The sequence below is a fragment of the Gorilla gorilla genome, chromosome 3 (assembly GCF_029281585.2).
Source record: "Gorilla gorilla gorilla isolate KB3781 chromosome 3, NHGRI_mGorGor1-v2.1_pri, whole genome shotgun sequence".
Lineage (NCBI taxonomy): Eukaryota > Metazoa > Chordata > Mammalia > Primates > Hominidae > Gorilla > Gorilla gorilla.
Window position 1 is genome coordinate 58540344 of NC_073227.2, and position 22206 is coordinate 58562549.

General features: G+C 34.8%; 1 protein-coding gene across 1 annotated transcript in view; it reads left to right on the top strand.

Moving 5' to 3' along the window:
• Window positions 1-1917: 1917 nt before the first annotated feature.
• Window positions 1918-22206, top strand: part of TMPRSS11D (transmembrane serine protease 11D) — a 63123-nt gene continuing 42834 nt past the window's right edge. The window contains exon 1 of the mRNA XM_004038737.5: window positions 1918-2017. Within this exon, the coding sequence (XP_004038785.3) occupies window positions 2010-2017 (8 nt within the window). The 5' untranslated portion in view covers window positions 1918-2009. The remainder of the gene's footprint in view (window positions 2018-22206) is intronic.

A 22206-nucleotide genomic window follows, 5' to 3' on the forward strand; every position in this document is an offset into this window, starting at 1 on the left:
ATTCAATTTTCCCCATGCCTTTCCCCCGACTCATCCCCAAGTTCTGTTGTGAATAGTAATAGGGCACTGGGATCTGCACTAATACGTTAATTATGAGAGATCTAAACAACATATGATGAGTAAGTACCTACGTGGTAAAAAGGCCTTTGCTGCTGAGTATTCCAGGAAATAAAGACATACAAGAAAGAGCATGCATAATTACAGAAAATTTCTGTAAGCAAAAAAACAGAAAATAACACTTTAAATCCTAGTAAAAATTATTAAAACAAAAGTATAATTTTATGAGCCATTAAAATATTTAAATCACTTGGCTCAATAAGCCTCTTCAGTTTATTCTGAAGAAAAATTCACCTGTAGGATGACGAAGAAAAACTATGTTTGTGAAGGTGGTCATTCAAAGAATCATCTACAATAAAAAAATAGAAAATGTCTAAATACTTCACATTAGAAGATAACTTTGGTGCTTTATGATAAGTCCATTCAATGTAATGTGATTTACCTTTTAAAATGCAACCATTAAAACTGCTAATAATTAATGAATCTTGGTACCATATTTGTGTTTTAAATTATATAAAAATACAAAGTTATAAATATATAGCTACTAAAAATAAAAATTAGTAATAGCGATATATTTGTGAAATAATATTAAGTATAAAAAGCATAATACAAAATTATATACCATGATATAACTATATTTAAAGGTACTTGAAGTTAACATGTAAAATTTAAAAATGGTTTGTTTAGGTAACTTTATTTTTTAAACTTTTAAATCTTATTATAGTTATTTATTTATTGCTAAAAAAACAATGGCAGAATGTCAGGCATGAGATACTGTATGTAAAAAATATATTTGGGAAAGGTAGAGTAACCACTTATTCCTGTCTCTGTTGTTTGATTTGCACATTATATAGAAAAAGTCAAGTAACTGAACACATCTGAAGTTGCAGTATTGGAGTAAATTTAACCATTAGTTGTCAGTGCTTTACAAGATGAAGTCATAGAATTTTATAATTGAAAGAGTCCTCTAAGACCTCCTGATTCAGCTTCCACTTTTCTTAGTAGATAGATGTGACTTATGGAGAAATAAGTAAATTTTTTCCCTTAAGCTACACAATTAGTTGGTGAAAAAGCTAAGACTAGAATTCATATTGTACTAATAATAATATTGTAATAATTCTATTACAAGTTCCAATTCTTTAGCATTCATTAGTTCTCACAAAGTAACCCCAGTATAACCTTCCAAATTTGTATCCTGCTTCTTTGCAATGTTAGACAGGAATGCCCTTTTTCCCCTCCCTGCTAGTCTTGCCTGCTTTCTTGAGCTCTCCATCCTTACCCTAATACCCTACACACTCATACTGTCTTCTTCTGTCTGCTCCTCTTCTAGTAGTAGTGTGTTAGAATACCTTTTTCAAATGATCATATTTGGAAAAAAACAAAGTGGATTTTAGTTCCAACTATTCTGTTTGCTTGTCTTACTTTGTGCATCTACTCAATTATGCTCTGTTTCATATATTATGAGAAAAACCGCATTTAATCATATAGATGAGGGAATTCAGAGGTAGTGCCCATTAATGTACGGAAAGTATGTTCTGATGGTTCTTGGCTGGCTGTGTTGAGGAATGAGGTGTATGACAATATGATAACATGAGCAAAATAAGTGTCAAATCCTCTTGAACTAAAAGTGACTCTACAGTTGTGAAGTAGTCACAGGCTTTCACAAAATACCTGTCAATTGTAATTGTGTTTAATCTCAATTTACCAGAATAAATAAATTTCTTACTAATTTGTGAAATTCCCTGTCTATTTCCAATTATCTTCCACAAGTCATACTATTGGTTTGTTGATCCCCTCAAACTTGTTTAACAAGTTAGATTTTAATTAACATGAGATTTCCTCCTTTGTCCTCAACTATAGATCACACGTAATACATGAGAGTCATTCATTTGAGTGGGAATCTCAAAGCAGTTGAGTAGGCAGAAAAAAGAACCTCTTCATTAAGGATTAAAATGTATAGGTAAGTCCTGTTTTTGTCTTTGTAGCTTTAAAAGTTTTACTATATCTTACAGTATGGGAAAAATATAAAGAAGCTTAGCAAATTTTGACTGTGTCTAGCAATCTTCTAGTTACTTCTCTGAAAACTTCATTGAAACTCTTAGATATTGTTTAGATAATATGCTTGATATTATTTCCATAAGGTACATAGTTGCTTAACTGAATTTTTTATAAAACAACCACAAAAATACAGCTTAGCGTTATGACAACGTATCTTTAAATAAGGAAGTGGTTTTGTTTCTCATGTGTAACATTTCAAAAAGCGGTGTGTGGATTTTAAAATTGCAATCAGTAAACAATTCTTGTGTTGTTTGGAACTTTTTGAGAATTCTGTGTTTTGACTTCCATTACAGTTTTATTGCTAGCTATTAAATAAATATGCCATAAATCCTAAAGTACACTTTTAGAAAGTAAAGACAGTATTTTTCTACTTTTTATATAGTTGTGGAATTATTTTCAAGAAAGTTCTTGCTAACATTTAAGAGAAAATAATATCTCTCTGGTTTTCTTTTTAGTTAATGAATAAGTATTTTCATATACTTTCACATAAAGAAAGCAAAAAGTTGTGAGATAATCAAGTCACATGTTAAAATCTCAAAACAATGAAATAATTATGTAACTTGGTATGTTTATGTGTGCACTTAAGTGTATATATTATGCATATTATTTTTCTATGACTACAGGAAAACATGATACTGATAAGTCATGCTGAAAAGATCAACAAAAGCATGAACAATGTGTTGGCTATAATAAGTGCAGATGAATTTATTTTAAATCTCCTGAACATTAGAAAATTCAATCAAAAGTCAAACCATTTTAAATAATAAAAATATATATACAATTATATGCACTTGAATATATATATATGAGTGAAAAGTAGATAGCTGTCTAAGCTTCCAATGATAGAAGAAATAAAATTATTTCATATTCATGTAATAGATACAAGAAATGTATTAAAGTAGCTTAAAAACCTATGAAGTAATTTACATACTGAGTTTGTTCTTATTTTATGTGAAAAAAACAAATCACAAAATTGTATTTACTCATCAACTACTACTTTGTAAAGTTATACATGGGAGAAAGTCTAATAAAGAACATAGAACATTAATCAGGTTTGTTATACTAAAGCAGTGAGTTTATGAATTATATTTTTTATTGTTCTTAAACCATCTATAAGTGTAATATTATTTGGGTAATATAGTGCATTTTAAAATGTATTTTGCTGAAATATTTTAATTTTAAAGAAATTGCTCTGATTTTAAAATATTGCCCTTATAAACAGCCAAGTGTATATCAAAACATCATTCAATGGAAAATAATAAAAGAAGACATGTAAATAATGCAAATCCTTAAAGAGTTGTATAATTTCAGAAGGCTTTGAATCAATCAAATTTCTAAGTTGATCCATCATTGTACCGGAAATTTGACACTCAATCAGAGCCAACCTTGCCAATTACAAATAACTCTTCTGTGGAATCTTGGTTTCTAAGGATCACACTTTTCGGAATATTTTATCTCTTTAATAGCCTGTATCTACTACTAATAAATAGCAGCTAGGTATTCATATCATATAACAGAAGGAAAATTAAATTGTACAATATACTTTTTTTAGGTAATTGTAGGTAGTTTTGGCATAATTTTAGATAAATCTTCAGGTAATTCTGAAATACTTTTGGTTGAAAATTGGCTGCCTTGGATGGTTTGATTGCTTTTTCATAAAAATTAAACTCCCAGCTCTCTTCCATGCTGCTGCAAGATGAAATGCTCCTTTCTTTATCTACCTTCTTCCCTTCTCTGAAGAGGGAAATCCTACCGTACAGCCCAGGAACCTGAACAGCTGTGTTACTCATTTCAGATCCTTGGTCACTCTAGATTTTCTCAGGTTCACCAAGGGAATATCTGTGCCCACCAGATTACATAAAACGTGTGAGATGAGGTTTGGGAAATAGGATAAAGATTTATAAACTGGAATTTGGAATGTAGTTTATGGAAAGATTTAAGGTAAATGAGCATATCTCAGCTCAGGAACAGACAAGTCTTAGCAGGACTCCTCCTACCAAACAAATCTTGTTTCCATTTTCTTCCCTTTTGTCTGTGCTCAAGACATGATTAACTGACTGCAGACATGCCAAAGACAATCAGATGCCCTGCCTCCCAACAGTCCAAAAGAACCTGAGACAAAAGTCGGCGGGGGGAAGAGCCATCGCTGTCAAAAACGCATTCCAAATTCTGCCTGTTGTTTCAATCCTGGTTTTTGAACTGCTATAGGAACTCAGAAAAACATGCTTAAAATTGTAAATCATTAGGCAAAGAACATATTTCTTCATAGAAATTAGGCAGGTGGACACCAATTTGTATTTACAGTCATGAAGCCCAAAATAGTGCATTTCAAGTACAAGTTGTTGCCTATAAAATCTTGGGCCACATGCTAAAACAGCTGCTGCATTTGGCCCAAATGTTTTTCTAATGATGGTGTGGGACGGGCCTGCATACAGGAAGATCAGCTGCAGTCAGTCATCTGGGATTATATATTTTCTAGCAAATTATCCCATGCCACTGCCAACTTGTCTTCCAGAAGGCACTCCCAATCTATTTTCTCAGTAATTCATTGCTTACTTAACACACTACTGCAACTCCCAAATTGCTATGACTGGCACCCCTAAAATAAGTCATAAGGAAGGGATTCAATATTTACTGTTGTAAGGGAACCTAAAGTTATCCAATCCAATTTCTTAAAAGGTATTGCTCCCATTTGAAGGATCCCATTCTTTTGAGCAAAGAAGACTTGGCATGATTTCACAGTTTTGGGGAGTATTCCTTCTCTAGCTTTAGTATATGCTCATGACATGTAAAACAAAAGCACCATCCCAAATCTAAAGTCATTAATTGGATAACTGCCTAAGATAGTTGTAAATAAAAATGGACTTTGGAAAAGTTTATACTGATGAGCCATTCAGCAGAAAGAAAAAGCAGATTCTATGGAATATTTACAATATCCATTTGCCAGAGGTTTGAACAAGCGTATCAATGATTAATAAAATAATATATGCGCTCAGGGCTCAAGACAGTGGAGCAATAAGTCATTGATGGGCATGGTGGTACAAGTAATCCCTGTATTCCCTGAAGGCCGAGGTAGGAGGATCACTTGGATCCAGAAGTTCAGTGTTGCAGTGAGCTATGATCATGCCACTGCACTCCAGCTGGGGTGACAGAGCAAAAACCTGTCTCAAAAAAAAAGATTAAAAATTACAAATAAATAAAAGCCACCGAGTATATTTTTCCTAAACTAGACAAGTTTTTGTTCTGACAAGTTTACTTCTCAGCCAGGATATCTACCTGAATTTAATAGTGCAAGAATAAATTAAGATGTAATGTTTCCTTCTCTACTGAATATTTGTCAGCATAAAGACACGCCATACTATCCCCAATTAAAAAAAAATCCCTCCCTTGACCCATATCTCCTGTCCAGCTATTGTGTCATTTCTCATCTCCTGCTCTTAAAAGCAAAACTATTCTAAAGATCTGTCTAAACATATTGCCTCTATTTTTATTTTCTTCCTCCATTCTCTCCTTTTGCTTTTTAATTTATTATTAAACACATCACATTTAAAGTCTAATTTTAAAAAGTGAACCTCTTGGTACGAGACATCTATTAATAAAAATAGCATCACCAGCATCTTAGAAGACCCCATGGGCACCTCCTGTCTACGAACTGACCTTTCCCCACCTTTCACAATGTAACTGTTACGTGGCATGGTATCTTAATTTCTTTCATTTTCTTCATGGTTTCACCATTCAAGGATATATTCCTAAAAAACTTATGGTTTAATTCTACCTGCCTTTGAAAGTCATATAAATGAGATCAATATTATATATGTTATATACAATAAAGTGTGCGTAGCTTATTCATGTTCATAGCTATATAATATTTCATTGTAAGTCTGTCCCATAACTTAAATATCCACTTTTCTAGTATATTGCCATTACAGATAATGTAGCACTGAATAGTCTTACACAGGTCCAATGGTACAAACGTGCAAGAGTTTCTCTTGGATATGTTCCTAGAAATAGATTTTCTGAGTCACATGGTGTATGCATTTTTATCTTTAATCTATCCTCCCTTTTCCCAGTGCAAATAGTTTCTGATCTTCACAGCTCTGAAATAGCTCTTGTCTTGCTCCAAATTGCAAAATCCAGTGGTCAGATCTCAGTGAGTTTACATAATCACTCCACCAGAGACCATTCTTTTCTTGAAACGTGATCTTCACAAAGCTTCCAAAACACCATTCTTTCCTGGTTTTTTGCTTATCCCATGGGTCAAACTTTCTCAGTTTCTGTTACTAGATTCTACTAATTTTCCTGTCCCCAGAGTTTAAGTGCTTTTCTTTTCTTTTTTTTTTTTTTTTTTTTTTGAGATGGAGTCTCGCTCTGTCGCCCAGGCTGGAGTGCAGTGGCCTTATCTGCAAGCTCTGCCTCCCGGGTTCGTGCCATTCTCCTGCTTCAGCCTCCCGAGTAGCTGGGTCTACAGGCGCTCACCACTGCGCCCGGCTAATTTTTTGTATTTTTAGTAGAGATGGGTTTTCACTGTGTTAGCCAGGATGGTGTCGATCTCCTGACCTCGTGATCCGCCCGCCTCGGCCTCCCAAAGTGTTGGGATTACAGGCGTGAGCCACCGCGCCCAGCCTTAAATGTTTTTCTTCTTCTTACATTCTGTGTGATTCCACCAGTCTCATGGTTTTCAATATTACATAAGCTAATGATTCCCTAGGACATTAGGGAATGTCCCTAATGTCCCTTAAGTCCACTATCATTCACTGGAAAACACAAAATGCTCTTACTTCAAAGCAACTTTTAATATCATATGGCAAAATAAACCATTTTGAATCCTAAATATCCTAGCGCTTTATTTATACTTATACATCTTTTATGATATATATAATTACTCCATATATGTTTTTTGAGACAGAATTTCCCTCTCTCCCCAAGGCTGGAGTGCAGTGGTGCAATCTCGGCTCACTGCGACCTCTGCCTCCTGGGTTCAAGTGATTCTCCTGCCTTAGCCTCCTGAGTGTAGCTGGAATTACAGGCACATGCCACCACGCCCAGCCAATTTTTGTATTTTTAGTAGAGACGGGGTTTCACCATGTTGGTCAGGCTGGTCTCAAACTCCTGACCTCATGATCTGCCCACCTCGGCCTCCCAAAGTGCTGGGATTACAGGTGTGAGCCACTGTGCCTGGCCAATTACTCCTTATATTATACTTTATTCATTCATTCATTCGTTGAGTGTCTAATTTGAGTGAAGAGCTGTTAGGTGCTAGATATATAGCACTGGAACAAAAAGGCCCAGACCTTTTTCTCATGGTGCTTGCTGGGAAGACAGACACTAAAATACATTAGACAAATACCTATCTAATTATAGTTGTGGTGGTGCTATGAAGAAAAGTTTAAGGACTTTGCGTAATCAAGATAAATGGAAACAACCATCACTGAAAACATTTACTCTGTGGAAATCTCAGTAGAGCAAAATGTAGTCTTTACTGAAAACTAAAAACCTTCCCATCCAAAAGACAACTGTTCCAGTGATTAACATGGAAATATGTAATTTCATTATGATTTGTTTAATACGATGACACTGAAATAAGTATTATAATAGTGAAAACTAAACCAGTCTAGAAGCTCATGGAAGACTTCTCTGAGGAAGCATTGTTTAAGCAGAAACTTAAAGGCAGGCAAGAAACAGATCATGCTGGTTTTTGAAGACTATATTAAGAATCTGGGATTATATCCTCAAACACAAAATTGTTAAAGACATAGCAGGGCAGAGATGTTACTACATTAGAATTTTTTTCTTTATAAATTACCCAGTTTTCATTTTTTATTATACTTTAAGTTCTGGGGTACATGTGAAGAATGTGCAGGTTTGTTACATAGGTATACATGTGCCACGATGGTTTTTAAAAGATGATTCTAGCTTCATATAGAGAACAATCTCTGTGGAGAAAGGAGATATCTTTTGATGAAGGGAGACTAGTTGGAGGCTAGTTCAATATTTCAGAAAAAGGATAAACGTGACTTGGATAAAGTGGTGGGACTTGCAATACAACTTGAGATATGTCTAAGAAGTCGAAAGAACCAGATTTGACATTGAACTGGATGTGAGGGATGAGAGAGGTGTCAAGTATAATTTTCAGGTTTTTCACATGAGTAACTTGGTGAATTTTGGCATCATTTACTGAGAAAGAAAATGCCAGAAAAGGGCCTATTTGATGGGGCAAAGGAAGGTTGTGAGAATCAGAAAGAAGATGATCAATTCAGCTTTGCAAATGCTGAATTCTAAGCACTGAATAGAGATATGTGAAAGATGCAGCTGGATATTGTAGTCTGAAAATCATGTACAGATCAATGTTTCTCAGGCTTAATTTTTGGTTTATCTCTCTCTGAATTCCCCAGGCTACTTGTATAAAATGCAGAACTCTAAGATGCAAGACCAGACCTACTGAAATAGTCTGGGTGGGTACTGGATTCAGTACAGGAATTTGCACTTTTCCAAGTCTTCAAGTAATTCTTACGCACACAAAAATTTGAGAACCATTGGCTTAGATGGTAATTGAAACTGACTGAATGAGATCAACTAGAGAAAGGAGAACACCCAGGACAGAGCATGGAGCAACACCAGACACTTAGGTTGACTACAGGAGATGCAATTAGCAAAAGATTTAAAAAAAAATTTTTTTAATTATAGAATATTTTAAAGATATAACGAAGTACAGAGCACAATAGAATGAATCCTCATACCTATCGCCCGTTTCAAGTTACCACACCTCAGCAGCCAGTCTTGTTTCCTCCGTCACCTACCCACACCCAAAAGATATTTAGAGAACAGATGGGGTCAGAAAGAAAAACAGTATGGAATTATGGAAATCAAAAGAAAAAGAGTGTTTCAATAAAAAGGGATATTCAAGGGTGGGAAATGCTGCTAAGGGGGCTATGTAATATCCTTCTTCAGTAAGACATGAGTACTTCAAGGGAAGGACAATTATTTGGCAATTAAAAAAATGTCCTAAGTGCTTGGCAGAATATTGCAATAAGTATTCAATAGCTATTAGTTTTTCCAACATTCATTCAATAAGCACTGTATCTATAGAGCACCTACCACGTCTTGGGTTGCAAAAAACAATAAGGCTTCAGAAAAAAAGCACAGACAAAAAAGTCAAGAGGTCTAAATGCTGGCCCCTCTGTGGTACCACTTAATCTCACTGCAGATCACTTTATTTATCTGCATAATAGCAAAGTCAGAGTGGATATTTTTGAAATTCTCTTCCATTGCTAACATGCTGTGATTCCACAAAATGCTGTCAATCTTATAAAATGTTATTATAAAAATATATCATGTCGTACACCTTGAATATGTAAAATTGTATTTGTCAATTAAATATTTTAAAATAAAAATAAAATGTATATATTCTATTGTATGTTAAAAATATATATTATTTTTAGCCAAAGTTAGGTTCTACATATAGAAAGACTACCAAATTTACAATTTATTGAACATACAACAGAATCTAAGTACTTTATAAACAGTATCTCATTTAATCTTCACAACCCTCTGAGGCATGTGACTATCTCCATTTTATGAATGAGGAAACTAAGGTTCAGAGAGGTTTTGTTACTTCCCAGTGATCACATGGGTCTGTCTGATTATAAAACTCATGGTTATTACTATTGTAATATATTACCTTTCTGCATTGCCTGTGTAGTAATTAAAAACACAGGCCCCTGGACAGGACTAGTGTTTCATAATAATCTTTATATAAAAAGAGAAGAAAGAGAGTAAACAAGTACATTTGTTCAGGAGACAGAAAGAAATCTCTTTTTTATGTGACTCTTTGTGCCAGTATTAGATTCCATGGCAAGATTCACAAGGTAGACAGAGCCTACCTTCCATCATCTAACCTATCCTTTTACTGTACAGATTCACTTAATGAACAGATCATTAAATACTTTGGGAGATACAGCAGAAAACAAATCAGTCAGTGCTTGCTTTCATTTATTTGATTTACCAACCACTGACATAGGGCCAAATGCCAGACATTATTTGAGTTGTGTTAACAAGTTTTTAATTCACTGGACTCATAACAAGGAGGTGGGTACTACTGTCACTTCCATTTTGCAAACAAGGAAATTGAGGAGTTAGGTGACTTCCCAGGTTCACACAGCAAATAAATGGCAGAAATGGGATTTGAACCCAATTAGTCCAGTCTCAGGGTCTGTGCTCTCAGCTGTGCTGTCTCTCTCACGGAACAGTTTATTTGTAGGGACGGGTTGCGGATGGGGAGACAGGTAATAAATATATGAGCAGACAGACCTTCCAGGGGAATAAAGTGTTTGCAAAGATTGAGAGTGTGCAGGAGTCATGGGAGGATCTATCCATGGGAAGGAAGAAGGAACCTTCTTGTTAAGAAGGGAGGATGGAGAGAACGGTGTGAAGGTGATGAAGAAACTTGCTGATTCTTCATTCAATGACAAGGAAGAAAACTGAAATCCAAAGAAGGGATTTGCCTCCTGTCAAGCAGCTTTTTCTGCTTACAACAGCTTTCCCCTTTCACCCTGCCAGTATGCATACTGCCTCCCTGGATAAGAGAATATATGTGCAGCATTTTTCATAAGCTCTGAGGAACACATTGTATAGGTATCAAAAGTATTCATTCCATAGACCTTGGAACTCCGTTCATTTCATTATAACACAAAATCCTCCTGGGAAAATAAAACTGAGAAGCTTGATTCTTTCCTGTGTTTCTGAAGACAATCTAGGCAAGAAGCCAGTAGGATTAAATTCAGAAGGGATTGAATGCAAGATGTTGTTTTTAAAAATATATTGATGCAACTAAATATTACTCAAGCACATTTCAAAGAACTAATCTTGGGTTTGGTCCATGATTCACTAAAAGTCACCTTTTTTTCTATGAGAACAATTATGATTTAGTAGATATAGTTAAATAGAATGAACCATGATGAATACAAATGAGGCTCTGATTCCAGTATCCACTCCTCTCTACTAAATGACCCTCAACTAGTTGCTGTGAGAAAATAATTTCAGTAAATTTCTGGATTCCCTACTCTATCATCTCCTCTGAATTATTTCACCCAATATGTGTTGAAATGTCATCTTCCTTTCTTTAGGCTCTTTATTAATAGATTTTTATTTATTTAACCTGTGCATTTAATGATATATTTCTTTCTTATTTATTCTACTCCATCATTCACAGTGCCTCCCTTCTCACCTCCTCACTCCCATCCCCAACATTTTTAACACTGTAACCAATGTTATGGTTTAGGTCTATCTATAAAGGTAAAATCAAACATTGGAGGATGCACACATTTGGAGCAAAAAACACTGCCATTAGAGTGTAATGTACCAAATTTCTCACCACTTTGGGACACATTTTGTAGAGATAACGATGAGTGGAGAATATCTTGACACTTTCTATTGCGCATTACAAATCAGATCACACTGAGCTGTGTATAGGAACTTCTAAATCCTTCACTGATTTATGTCCTATAGAAAGTAAACATGGATCCACCAGTCATGCGTTACTTGACAGGGAAACATTCTGAGAAATGCATCGTTAGGCGATTTTGTCCTTATGCAGACATCATAGAGTATACTTACATGCACCTAGATGATATAACCTACTACACACCTAGACCATGCAGCATATTACTCCTTGGCTACAGACCTGTATAGCACGTTACTGTACTGAATACTGTAGGCAATTGTAACACAATAGTAAATATTTGTGTATCTACACATATCTAAACAGAAAAAAGGTACATTAAAAATGTGTATAACAGTCATATGGGACCACTGTCATACATGTGATCTGTGATTGACAAAGATGTTGTTATATGTTTCATGACTGTAGTTCTACAATAGGGTCAGTATATTTTGATGAAGCAATAAGTTAAGGCTTTGAACATTTCATAATAATCCTATAGCAAAGAGGATTGCCTATTTACTTGGGCTTTAGGAAACAGAGAAGGATCTGTTATGCCTTCAGTACAATCACTCCACTTTTCTCTGATCTTTTCTAATTTAATTGTATCTAGAACCCTTGCTACACAAAACATAGTCTTTGGACCAATAGCATTGACATCACCTGGGAGCTTGTTGGAAATGCAGACTCAGGTCCAACCCAGATTCACTAATTTAAAATTTGCATTTTAATAGGCAATTCACATATCCACTAAAAATTAAGAAGTGCTGGACTAAACAACTTATTTCACCCAATATGTGCTGAAATGTCATCTTTCTTTCTTTAGGCTCTTTTTAATAGATTTTTATTTATTTAACCTGTGCATTTAATGATATATTCCTTTCTTATTTATTCTACTCCGTCATTCATTCTACAAGCTACAAGTTACAGGCTTAGTTTCCCAGATTCCCAGAATGGAAGAGATGGGTACAGCAAGACATTTCCTTGTGTATTTAAATATGAATAAACATGTCTCTAACCTGAGTGTGCAATAGATTTCCCCATTCCTCTCCTGCAGAAACACTGAAAGCCTTGGCAAGTTAGAACTCACAGAGCAGCACATTCCTGAGTTCTGGGAATACTGTGCTCCTCAAAATGCTGAGTATTTCAGAAATAAATGTTTCTGTGTTTTGGTAAGTTTGGGAAACACTGCTGTTTCATCAGTTCGGGCTACAGAAGGAAAAGAAGAAATAAAATTGGAAATGTGCAAAGAGCAATTGGCTTTTTGTCATTTGGCATCTTGAGGTTAAACATGAACTTTTCTCTAGGCTTTTTCAGTCCTTTATCCACTCTGACACATGACAGTTGATGAAAATATGTGACACATCTCCATGAGTCCAACCAGGTTTAAAGCAATTCCCAATGCACTACTTGTAATTCCACCCAGAAAACAAAACAAAACAAAAATGCAAGTGAGTAGGAGAAATATTATCCTAGAATTAAGCAGTTTAAATTGTATAAGAAGTAAATCATTTCAAAACTCTGATGTGTTTTAACCATTATGTGTAACAAATTGCTTGCCATCAATACTAACACACTCCTGTATTCCAATATCTCATTAACAATTGCTACCTAGGAAATAGCATTGAAACCTGAACTGAATGGGCTTTTTTCTGTTCTGGAAGTTTAAGTCCACCCTCATTGTCAATTACGCACAGGAAACTTGGTAATTTTGTTATTCCACTAAGTTAACAATCATTAAAAGATAAATTTAATTTTAACCACTTTATTGAAATAAAATTATAAAACAGAAACTTCACGCGTTTAAGGTGCACAATTCAATGATCGCTAGTATATGTACAGAGATGTGCAACCATCACCAAAATCCAATTTCAAAATATTTTCCTCATCCCAAAAGATATTCAAATATACATGATATTCAAGTACTCATTTCCCAAAGAGCATTTTTACAATAAAATATCACACATTTAAACTGTCATGAGTTTTTTTTTATAATTTACGGTAGCCAGAAAAATTATTTTGTGCCTATAAAGGTTAGAAAACATTTTTAGTTAAAAATAAAGGGGGAAAAAGGAAAGAAAATGAAAATAAAGAATGAAAGAAAGGAAGGAGAAAACCTACCTATTTGGAAACTAAATCCAGACAGGGAAAAATTTTATTTTGGCCATTTTGGGGGGAAATAGGCAAGGAAGCAAGCAAGTCTGTAAGTAGTTGTTTCTTGTTTTGAAACTAGTATGGGCTTCATGGCTCTATGAATGACTACACTTTGTAGAACTCAGAAAAAAATATTAACATTGAACAGCAGTGCCCTCTACAGTACATGTTGGGCTATCCCTAACTAACATTAATCAGTAAGAACATAACTAACCTGTCAGGGCTCTCTTATGATTCTTGGAAACAGTTTACCGACACTCAATACATGTTCTTAAACACCAGTAGAGTCAACAAAGTATTGCTCCCACCACTTTGCAAATCTGGTGATTCCTAGAGAAATTTACTTAAACTCTTAGCATCATAAAGTTCCAGAAAAAATATTTCCATTTGTTCTGTTGTTTTCAAATCATTTAGGCAGACTCACCTTTGTAGATGGTGCCACCCCTACCATGTTACCACCATGCTCATTTGCAGACACAAAAGGCCTCATAATCTGAATTATGGAAGCAAGAATCCACACTTTGGGCAGATGTAAAATGCCAGAAAAGATTACTTTCCTTAGCAAAGTAAGTGTATATTAAGTGTAAGACAGCAGTAATCAGAATATGTCTTTAAGTCTTCAACTGATTCTTCACAGAAATGGCAAGTAGTCTTCAGACATCTATTAATAATCATGCAAGGCTGACCCTATTATTAAATATGGGGATATATATGCTAAATGAAGGAAAACATGGCAAACTACCGACTTGTGTCAGCAGCATTCTTGAAACCCTACTCAGCAGTCTATACCATCCTCCTAGCTATACCATTGCTTGAGGAAGATGAGGTATGAGAGTGACAATACAGATATACCATCTCCTTCAGTTTAAAATAAGATATATAGCATATGAGGATCAGAAACAGCAACTGAAAATTCTTGCCTTGCAAATTATGAGTGCAGAGCTGTATTACAGCTCTGACTCGAAAGGGAAACACTTTGAGTTTCTTTAAATAAGTCTTCTGCAGTCAAGAAATTCTTTCCCTGAAAAGGCTACAAATTAGCTTGACTAATGAATAAAGACTCTTGGCTTTGGTATTCATCACCTTCCTTTATAGACTTTTCAATACCAGAATCAATTCCTGCTCCTAGCCAATGCCTTCCTAGGAACAGTTCTTGAATGTATTAAATATACTAGAAGCCAGAGTAATGAGTTAAACCATCTTTTAAAATAAAGGCATTATTAATGAGTTGATAGGAAGGAAGGAACATAAAAATCCTCACCTTTATGGAGCTTCTTAACTGGTGGAGGGAGACAGATAACAAACAAAATAAGTAAATTGTGGGGTATATTAGAAAGTTATAAGTGTACTGCAAAATAATAAAGCAAATAATAATAAAGCAGAGAGAGGAGGTGCAATTTTTTTTTTTTTTTTTTTTGAGACAGAGTCTCGCTCTATTACCCATGCTGGAGTGCAGTGGCGCCATCTCGGCTCACTGCAAGCTCCGCCTCCCGGGTTCACGCCAGTCTCCTGCTTCAGCCTCCTGAGTAGCTGGGACTACAGGCGCCCACCACCACGCCCGGCTAATTTTTTGTATTTTTAGTAGAGACGGGGTTTCACCATGTTAGCCAGGATGGTCTCGATCTCCTGACCTCGTGATCCGCCCGCCTCAGCCTCCCCAAGTGCTGGGATTACAGGCGTGGGCCACCGCGCCCGGCCGGAGGTGCAATTTTTAATAGAGTAGTCAGCAAGGTCTCACTGAGAAGACATCAATTGAGCAAAGACATACAAGAGGCCAGGGAGCAAGCCCTGTGAAAACCTGAGGTAAGAGTATTCCAGGCAGAGGGAAGGGCAAGCACAAAGTCCCAGAGGTAGAGAGGGCCTATTGTGCTTGAGGAGCGGCAGAGAGGCCAGGATGTCTGGAACAGGATACGGAGGTAGAGTGAAGTTAGACATAAAGTCAGAGACTTAAGGAGATATGGAACCACATTAGAAATTCCTGGAAGTAGTGTCTTGATGTGGTACCAAGAAATTAAGAGTCAAAATATTACAAGGTAAATACCCATGGTTATCCTGGATGTCTAATAAACATGTTCACTATGAAAATTTTATTTTAAATATTCTAGAAAATCTTAAAATATGCAAAAACGATATTGCCACACACAAGAAAAGCGTATGAAACTCAGCATGAAGTCCTTAGTGGGTGATCAGTGTAGCACCACAGGTAGGGTAGCTTGTGCCAAAACCATCTTTTTTAATTAGAGACTTCCTTCCATTTTTGGCAGGGGAGGGTGTTTGCTAAAAAAAGGAGCACAAATTTGCAAAATAGCAAATAAGAATAAGGGCTGAGCCTATATCTGTGAACTAATGGGGAAGATCTATATAAAATTAAACCTTTGACCTTGGTCTCATTATACCATGTCGTAAGTACCTAAAATAACCAGCTACTGATTGATGGCTTAATGTAATAGGTGTGGTCCTTCTACCAACTTATTAAATAACCACACACCCAAGCAGCCAGCATGAGTAATTATTTATGTTGTTTTCATTCATTATTAGTAACTCTTGAAGAATTAGCATATGCTAGTAAATGAAGTACAGACCAAATTTCATATTTCCTTCTTTTCTATTTGTAAGCCACAGTAAAGTTTCATTTTCCCTCGGTCATAAATCACTGTCTGTGTTTTTAGTCTCACATGTAAGATTATTTCACTTATGGTAATGGTATGATCATATGATTATAAATATTAATTGATAGCTGCCTAAATTATATACTTGTAATATTGCATATATATTATAAGTTACATACATTATTATAAATTATATAGCATATGGGTAATCATAATTGCCAATTGTTTCTTCTTATTACTAGATACCTAAGGCTATAGTAATGGGAAATTCTTTATTATATCAAATTCATGTGTGTCTACATATATGCCTAGAGATTTATATTGTAGGCCTGTATTTTTTAATCCAAAGGCAGTGAAATGAGTGGTTTCCAATACTCTTTTTCAGAGCTTCAAATACTACCTCTAAGATAATGACTTCAAAAAGAACACTTCCAGTCCCAAGACCTTTGCTCAGCCAAGACCCATCTTAACAGCTGACTGCTGGGAATTAACACAAAAATACTAACAGTTACTGAAGTGAAAATTATTATTAGAACATCTCAAAACAACTCAAATTGTCTAGTCATGTGACGAGTATAACTAAATCCCCAGTCACGCAAGCTCAATCTTCAAAGTTTCATCTTGGACTTCCACTCTTGCCCTTGGCACTGAATTCTCTACCAGGGAATGGTTCTAATTTTTCATCTTCAATATTTTCCTCAACCCTTTCTTTTCCACACACATAGCCCCTACATGGCCCTTAGCACTTCATATCCCATTACTGGACTAATAAATTTGTCTGCACAATGAGACCTCCTGCCTCATAACTCCCGCCTCTTGCAGCCCAACTGGGCCACCAGATTAACCTTTCTAAAACACTGCTGCTTTCTTTAACTCCTCATTTCAAAAAGCTCATTGATACCCTAAAGCCAAGAAAGAGTCCAAACCCATTACTCACAAAGTCTTCTATAATCTTGACCAGACTTATTTTTCTGTATTATTTTCCATCTGCTTTCCTATAACCACCACACTGGGCCAACTACTTTTCGCCAAACATACTTTGCACTTCTACCTCTTCTGTTCCCGTTTCTTCATTTACCCAGAGGGCCTACCCGTCTTTCAAGGCATAGCTCACATGTCACATGTTCTATGAAGATTGGTGGCATTTCCTCCTCCCTCCTCCGAGTGAAGGAATTTTTATAATAGTTTTAAGGGGTAGTAGTGCAGTTTTGTTACATGGAGGTATTGCACTGTTATGAAGTCTGGGCTTTTAGTGTAGCCATCACCTGAATAGGATACACTGTACACATTAAGTAATTTCTCATCCTTCTTTCCCCTCCCACTCTTTCATGTCCCCATTATTCTACTGTCTCTGTCCATGCGTGCACATTATTTAGCTCCCATGTATAAGTGAGAACATGCAATATTTGACTTTTTGTTTCTGAGTTGTTTCACCTAAGACAATAGCCTCCAGTTCCATCCATATTGCTGTAAAAGACATGATTTTATTCCTTTTATGGTTGAGTAGTATTCATATATATATATATATATATTTCTCTATCTAGTGATCTGTTGATAGACACTTAGGTTTAATACACATCTTTGCTATTATAAACAGTGCTGCAATAAACATATGAGTACAGGTAATTTTTGATATAATTTCTTTTCCTTTGGGTAGATACCCAATAGTTGGATTGCTGGATCAAAGGGTAGTTCTATTTTTAATTATTTGAGAAGTCTCCACATTGTTTTTCATAGAGGTTTTACTAATTTACTTTTCCACCAAAAGTGTGTAAGTGTTCCCTTTTCTCTGCATCCTCACCAACATGTTATACCTTGACTTTCTAATAACCATTCCAACTGGTGTAACAGTTTATCTCATCGTGGTTTTAATTTGCACTTCTCTGATTAGTGATATTGAGCATTTTTTCATTTGTTTGTGGCTATTTGTATGTCTCTTGAGAAATGTCTATTCATGTCCTTAGTCCACTCTTTAAGGGGGTTATTGTGTTATTTTGCTGTTGTTATTTGAGTTCCTTATAGATTCTAGACATTAGTCTTTTGTAAGATGCATAGCTTGCAAATATTTTCTCCCATTTTCAGGTTGTCTGTTCACTCTGCTGATTATTTCTTTTGCTGTGCAGAAGCTTTTTAGTTTAAGTAAGTATCATTTGTCTATTTTTATTTTGTTGCATTTGCTTTTGAGGACTTCGTCATAAATTCTTTGCCTAGGTTAATGTCCAAAAGTTTTCCCTACATCTTCTTCTAGCATTTTAATAGTTTCAGATCATAAATTTAAGTCTTTAATCCATCTTGACTTAATTTTTACATATGGTGAGAGATAGAGGTCCAATTTTATTCTTGGATATACAGCAGTCCAATTTTACCACCACCATTTATTAAATGGGGTGTCCTTTCCCCAGTGTATGTTTTTGTCGACTTTGTCAAAGGTCTGCTGGCTGTAGGTAAGTGGCTTTATTTCTGGGTTCTCTATTGTTTCATTGATCTATGTGTTTATTTTTATACCAGTATGATGCTGTTTTGGTTACGATAGCTTTGTAGTATAATTTGAAGTCATGTCATATGATACCTCCAGCTTTGCTCTTTTTGCTTAGAATTGCTTTGGCTATTTGGCTCTTTTTTTGGTTTTATATGAATTTTAGGATTTTTTTCTAATTCTGTGAAAAATGACATTGGTACTGTGATAGGGATTTAATTGAATTTGTAGATTGCTTTGAGAAGTATAGTCATTTTAATGACATTGATTCTTCCAATGCATGAGCATGGGATGGTTTTCCATTTGTTTGTATCATCTCCATTTCTTTTATCAGTGTTTTTTAATTTTCCTTGTAGAGATCTTTTACTTCCTTGGTTAAATATATTCCGATATATTTTATTTTTTAATCTATTATAAATAGGATTGAATTCTTGATTTGGTTCTCAGCTTGGTCATTATTGATGTATAAAAATGCTACTGATTTTTGTACATTGATTTTGTATCCTGAGACATTCCTGAAGTCATTTATCAAATCTAGGAGTCTTTTGGAGGAGTCTTAGGATTTTCTAGGTATAAGATCATATTGTCAGTAGAGATAATTTGACTTCCTCTTTTCCAAGTTGGATGTCTTATATTTTCTCTTGCCTGATAGCTCTTTACGACTTCACATAATGTGTTTAATAGACGTGATGAAAGTGGGCATCCTTGCCTTGTTCCAATTCTTCGGTGGAATGCTTTCAACTTTTCCCTGTACAGTATGATGTTAGCTGTGGGTTTATCATATATAGCTTTTATTGTTTTGAGGTATGCTCCCTTTATGCCTAGTTTGTAAGGGTTTTTATCATGGAAGGATGCTAAATTTTATCAAATACCTTTTCTGTATCTATTGAGATGATCATATGGTTTTGTTTTTAATTCTGTTTATGTGGTGAATCACATTTATCAATTTGTGTATGTTGAATCATACTTGCATCCCTGGAATAAAACCCAGTTGACCATGGCATATTACCATTTTGATGTGCTGTTGGATTCAGTTTTCTAGTATTTTGTTGAGGATTTTTATGTAGTGTTCATCAAGGATATTGACCTACAGTTTTCCCTTCTTGTGAGTGTGCCCTTGTCTCATTCTGGTATCAGGGTAATACTGGAGTCATAGAATGAGTTCGGAAAGATTCCCTCCTCCTCAATATTTTGGAACAATTTCATTAGGATTGGCATCAGTTTTTCTTTATACATCTTGTAGAGTTTGGCTGTGAATGCATCTGGTCCTGGGATTTTTGTTGTTGAAAGATTTTTTTTTCTTATTCAATTGTACTACTCATTATTGGTCTGTTTGGGATTTCTATTTTTGCCTGGTTTAATCTGTAAATTAAACCTGGTAGATTTCTACCTGGTTACATGTTTCCAGGAATTTATTGATTTCCTCTAGGTTTTCTAGTTTGTGAGCATAGAGTTGTTCATAGTAGTGTCTAATGGTTCTTGTATTTCTATATCATTGTAGTTTCCTTTTTCATTTCTGATTTTGTTTATTTGAATCTGCACTTTTTTTCTGGCTAGTCTAGGTAGCGGTCTATCAATTTTCTTTATCTTTTCAAGTAACCAACTTTTTCTTTCATTGATCCTTTGTAATTTTTTGGTCTAAATTTTATTTAGTTCTGCTCTGATCATTGTTATTTATTTTCTTCTGCTAGTTTAGAGTTTGGTTTGTTCTTGTTTTTCTAGTTCCTTAAGGTACATCATTGGGATTTAATGATATAAAATTCCCTCTTAGCACTGTTTTTGCTATATTTTAGAGGGTTTGGTATGTTTTGTCTCCATTTTCATTCATTTCAAAATTTTTTTAAATCCCCTCTTTATTTTGTTATTGACCCAAAGATCATTCAGGAGCATGTTGGGTTTTTTTTTCATGTTTTTATATAGTTTTAAGAGTTCCTCCTGGTATTGATTTCTAGTTGTAGACCATTGTAATTTGAGAAGATACCAAATATGATTTTGATTTTTTAAAGTTTCTTCAGACTTGTTTTGTGGCCTAATATATGATCTATCTTGGAGAATGTTCCATGTACTGATAAAAATGTATATTCTGTGATAGTTGGGCAGAATTTTCTGTAAATGTCTATTAGGTCCATTTGGTCTAAGTCCAATTTAAGTCCAGTGTTTCTTTGTTGATTTTCTGTCTCGATGATCTGTCTAGTACTGTCAATGGGGGTGTTGAAGTTCTCCATCATTATTGTATTCCTGTCTATCTCTTAAGTGTGGTAATATTTGTTTTATGAATATGGGTGCTCTAGTGTTGGATATGTATACATTTAGGATTGTTATGTCTTCTTGTTGAGTCGATTCTGTTATCATGTAATAACTTTCTTTGTCTTTTTTTACTACTGTTGATTTAAACCTTGTTTTATCTGATATAAACATAGCTACTTCTATTCTCTTTTGGTTTTCATCTGTGTGGAATATATTTTTCTATACCTCTGCCTTTAGTCTATAAGTGCCTTTATCAGTAAGTTAAGTTTTTTGTAAGCAGCATATAGTTGGTGGAGTTCTGTCATGCAGCCATTTTATTTCTTTCTCTGTCATTTCTGTAATTGTTTTATAAGCCCCATGGTTTGGTGGAGTTCTGTCATATTGCCATTTTGTTTCTTTCTCTTTCTCATTTCTTTGTTTTATAAGACAAGTGAGTTTTATACTTTCATGTATTTTTATGATAGGAGAGTATCGATCTTTCATTCCCATGTTTAGAATTCCTTTGAGCATTTCTTGCAGAGCCAGTCTAGAGAGTTAAGAAATTAATTACTACAGAAGAATAGAAAACCAGTATTGACTCTTCTACTCCAAAAGTACCTCAATGGAGATAGGTGTCAACACATTCCTCTTCTTTACTATAAAGTTACCTGTGTGATAAGAATGATATAAAGCAAAATAAAAAGTGTGGAGAAAAAGTGAAATAGGTAAATCGGTAAACAGGTAATACTGAATACTTTAAAGAAATGCGCTTTTTTCTCTTGATAGTGTAAGTTTAAATAAAAATAGTAATAAATAAATTAAACTAATTAATTAAAAATTTATTTTTCTCTAAAGTTTTTTATGGTTATTTAGCCCTTTATAGTTTATACAGCATGCATGTCATCTGCTCTAATTCTCACAACATATACTGTACAATAACTGTTGTTATCACCAACATGTCGCAGAGGGACTAAGATTCCACAATGTTAAAAGGACTCATCCAAGCTCATACAACAGTTACTGGCAGAAAAATCTTCAGTTATGGGGATCCTGCTGTTATACTTCAGTTGCCTCTATAATAATACCTTAAATTCCAGTTTACAAATCATTGGTATATACACCATTTTATTTCATTTTAAAAAATCAAATTATGAGGAAGGTATTGTCTTTATCATTTAAATTTTTTTTGA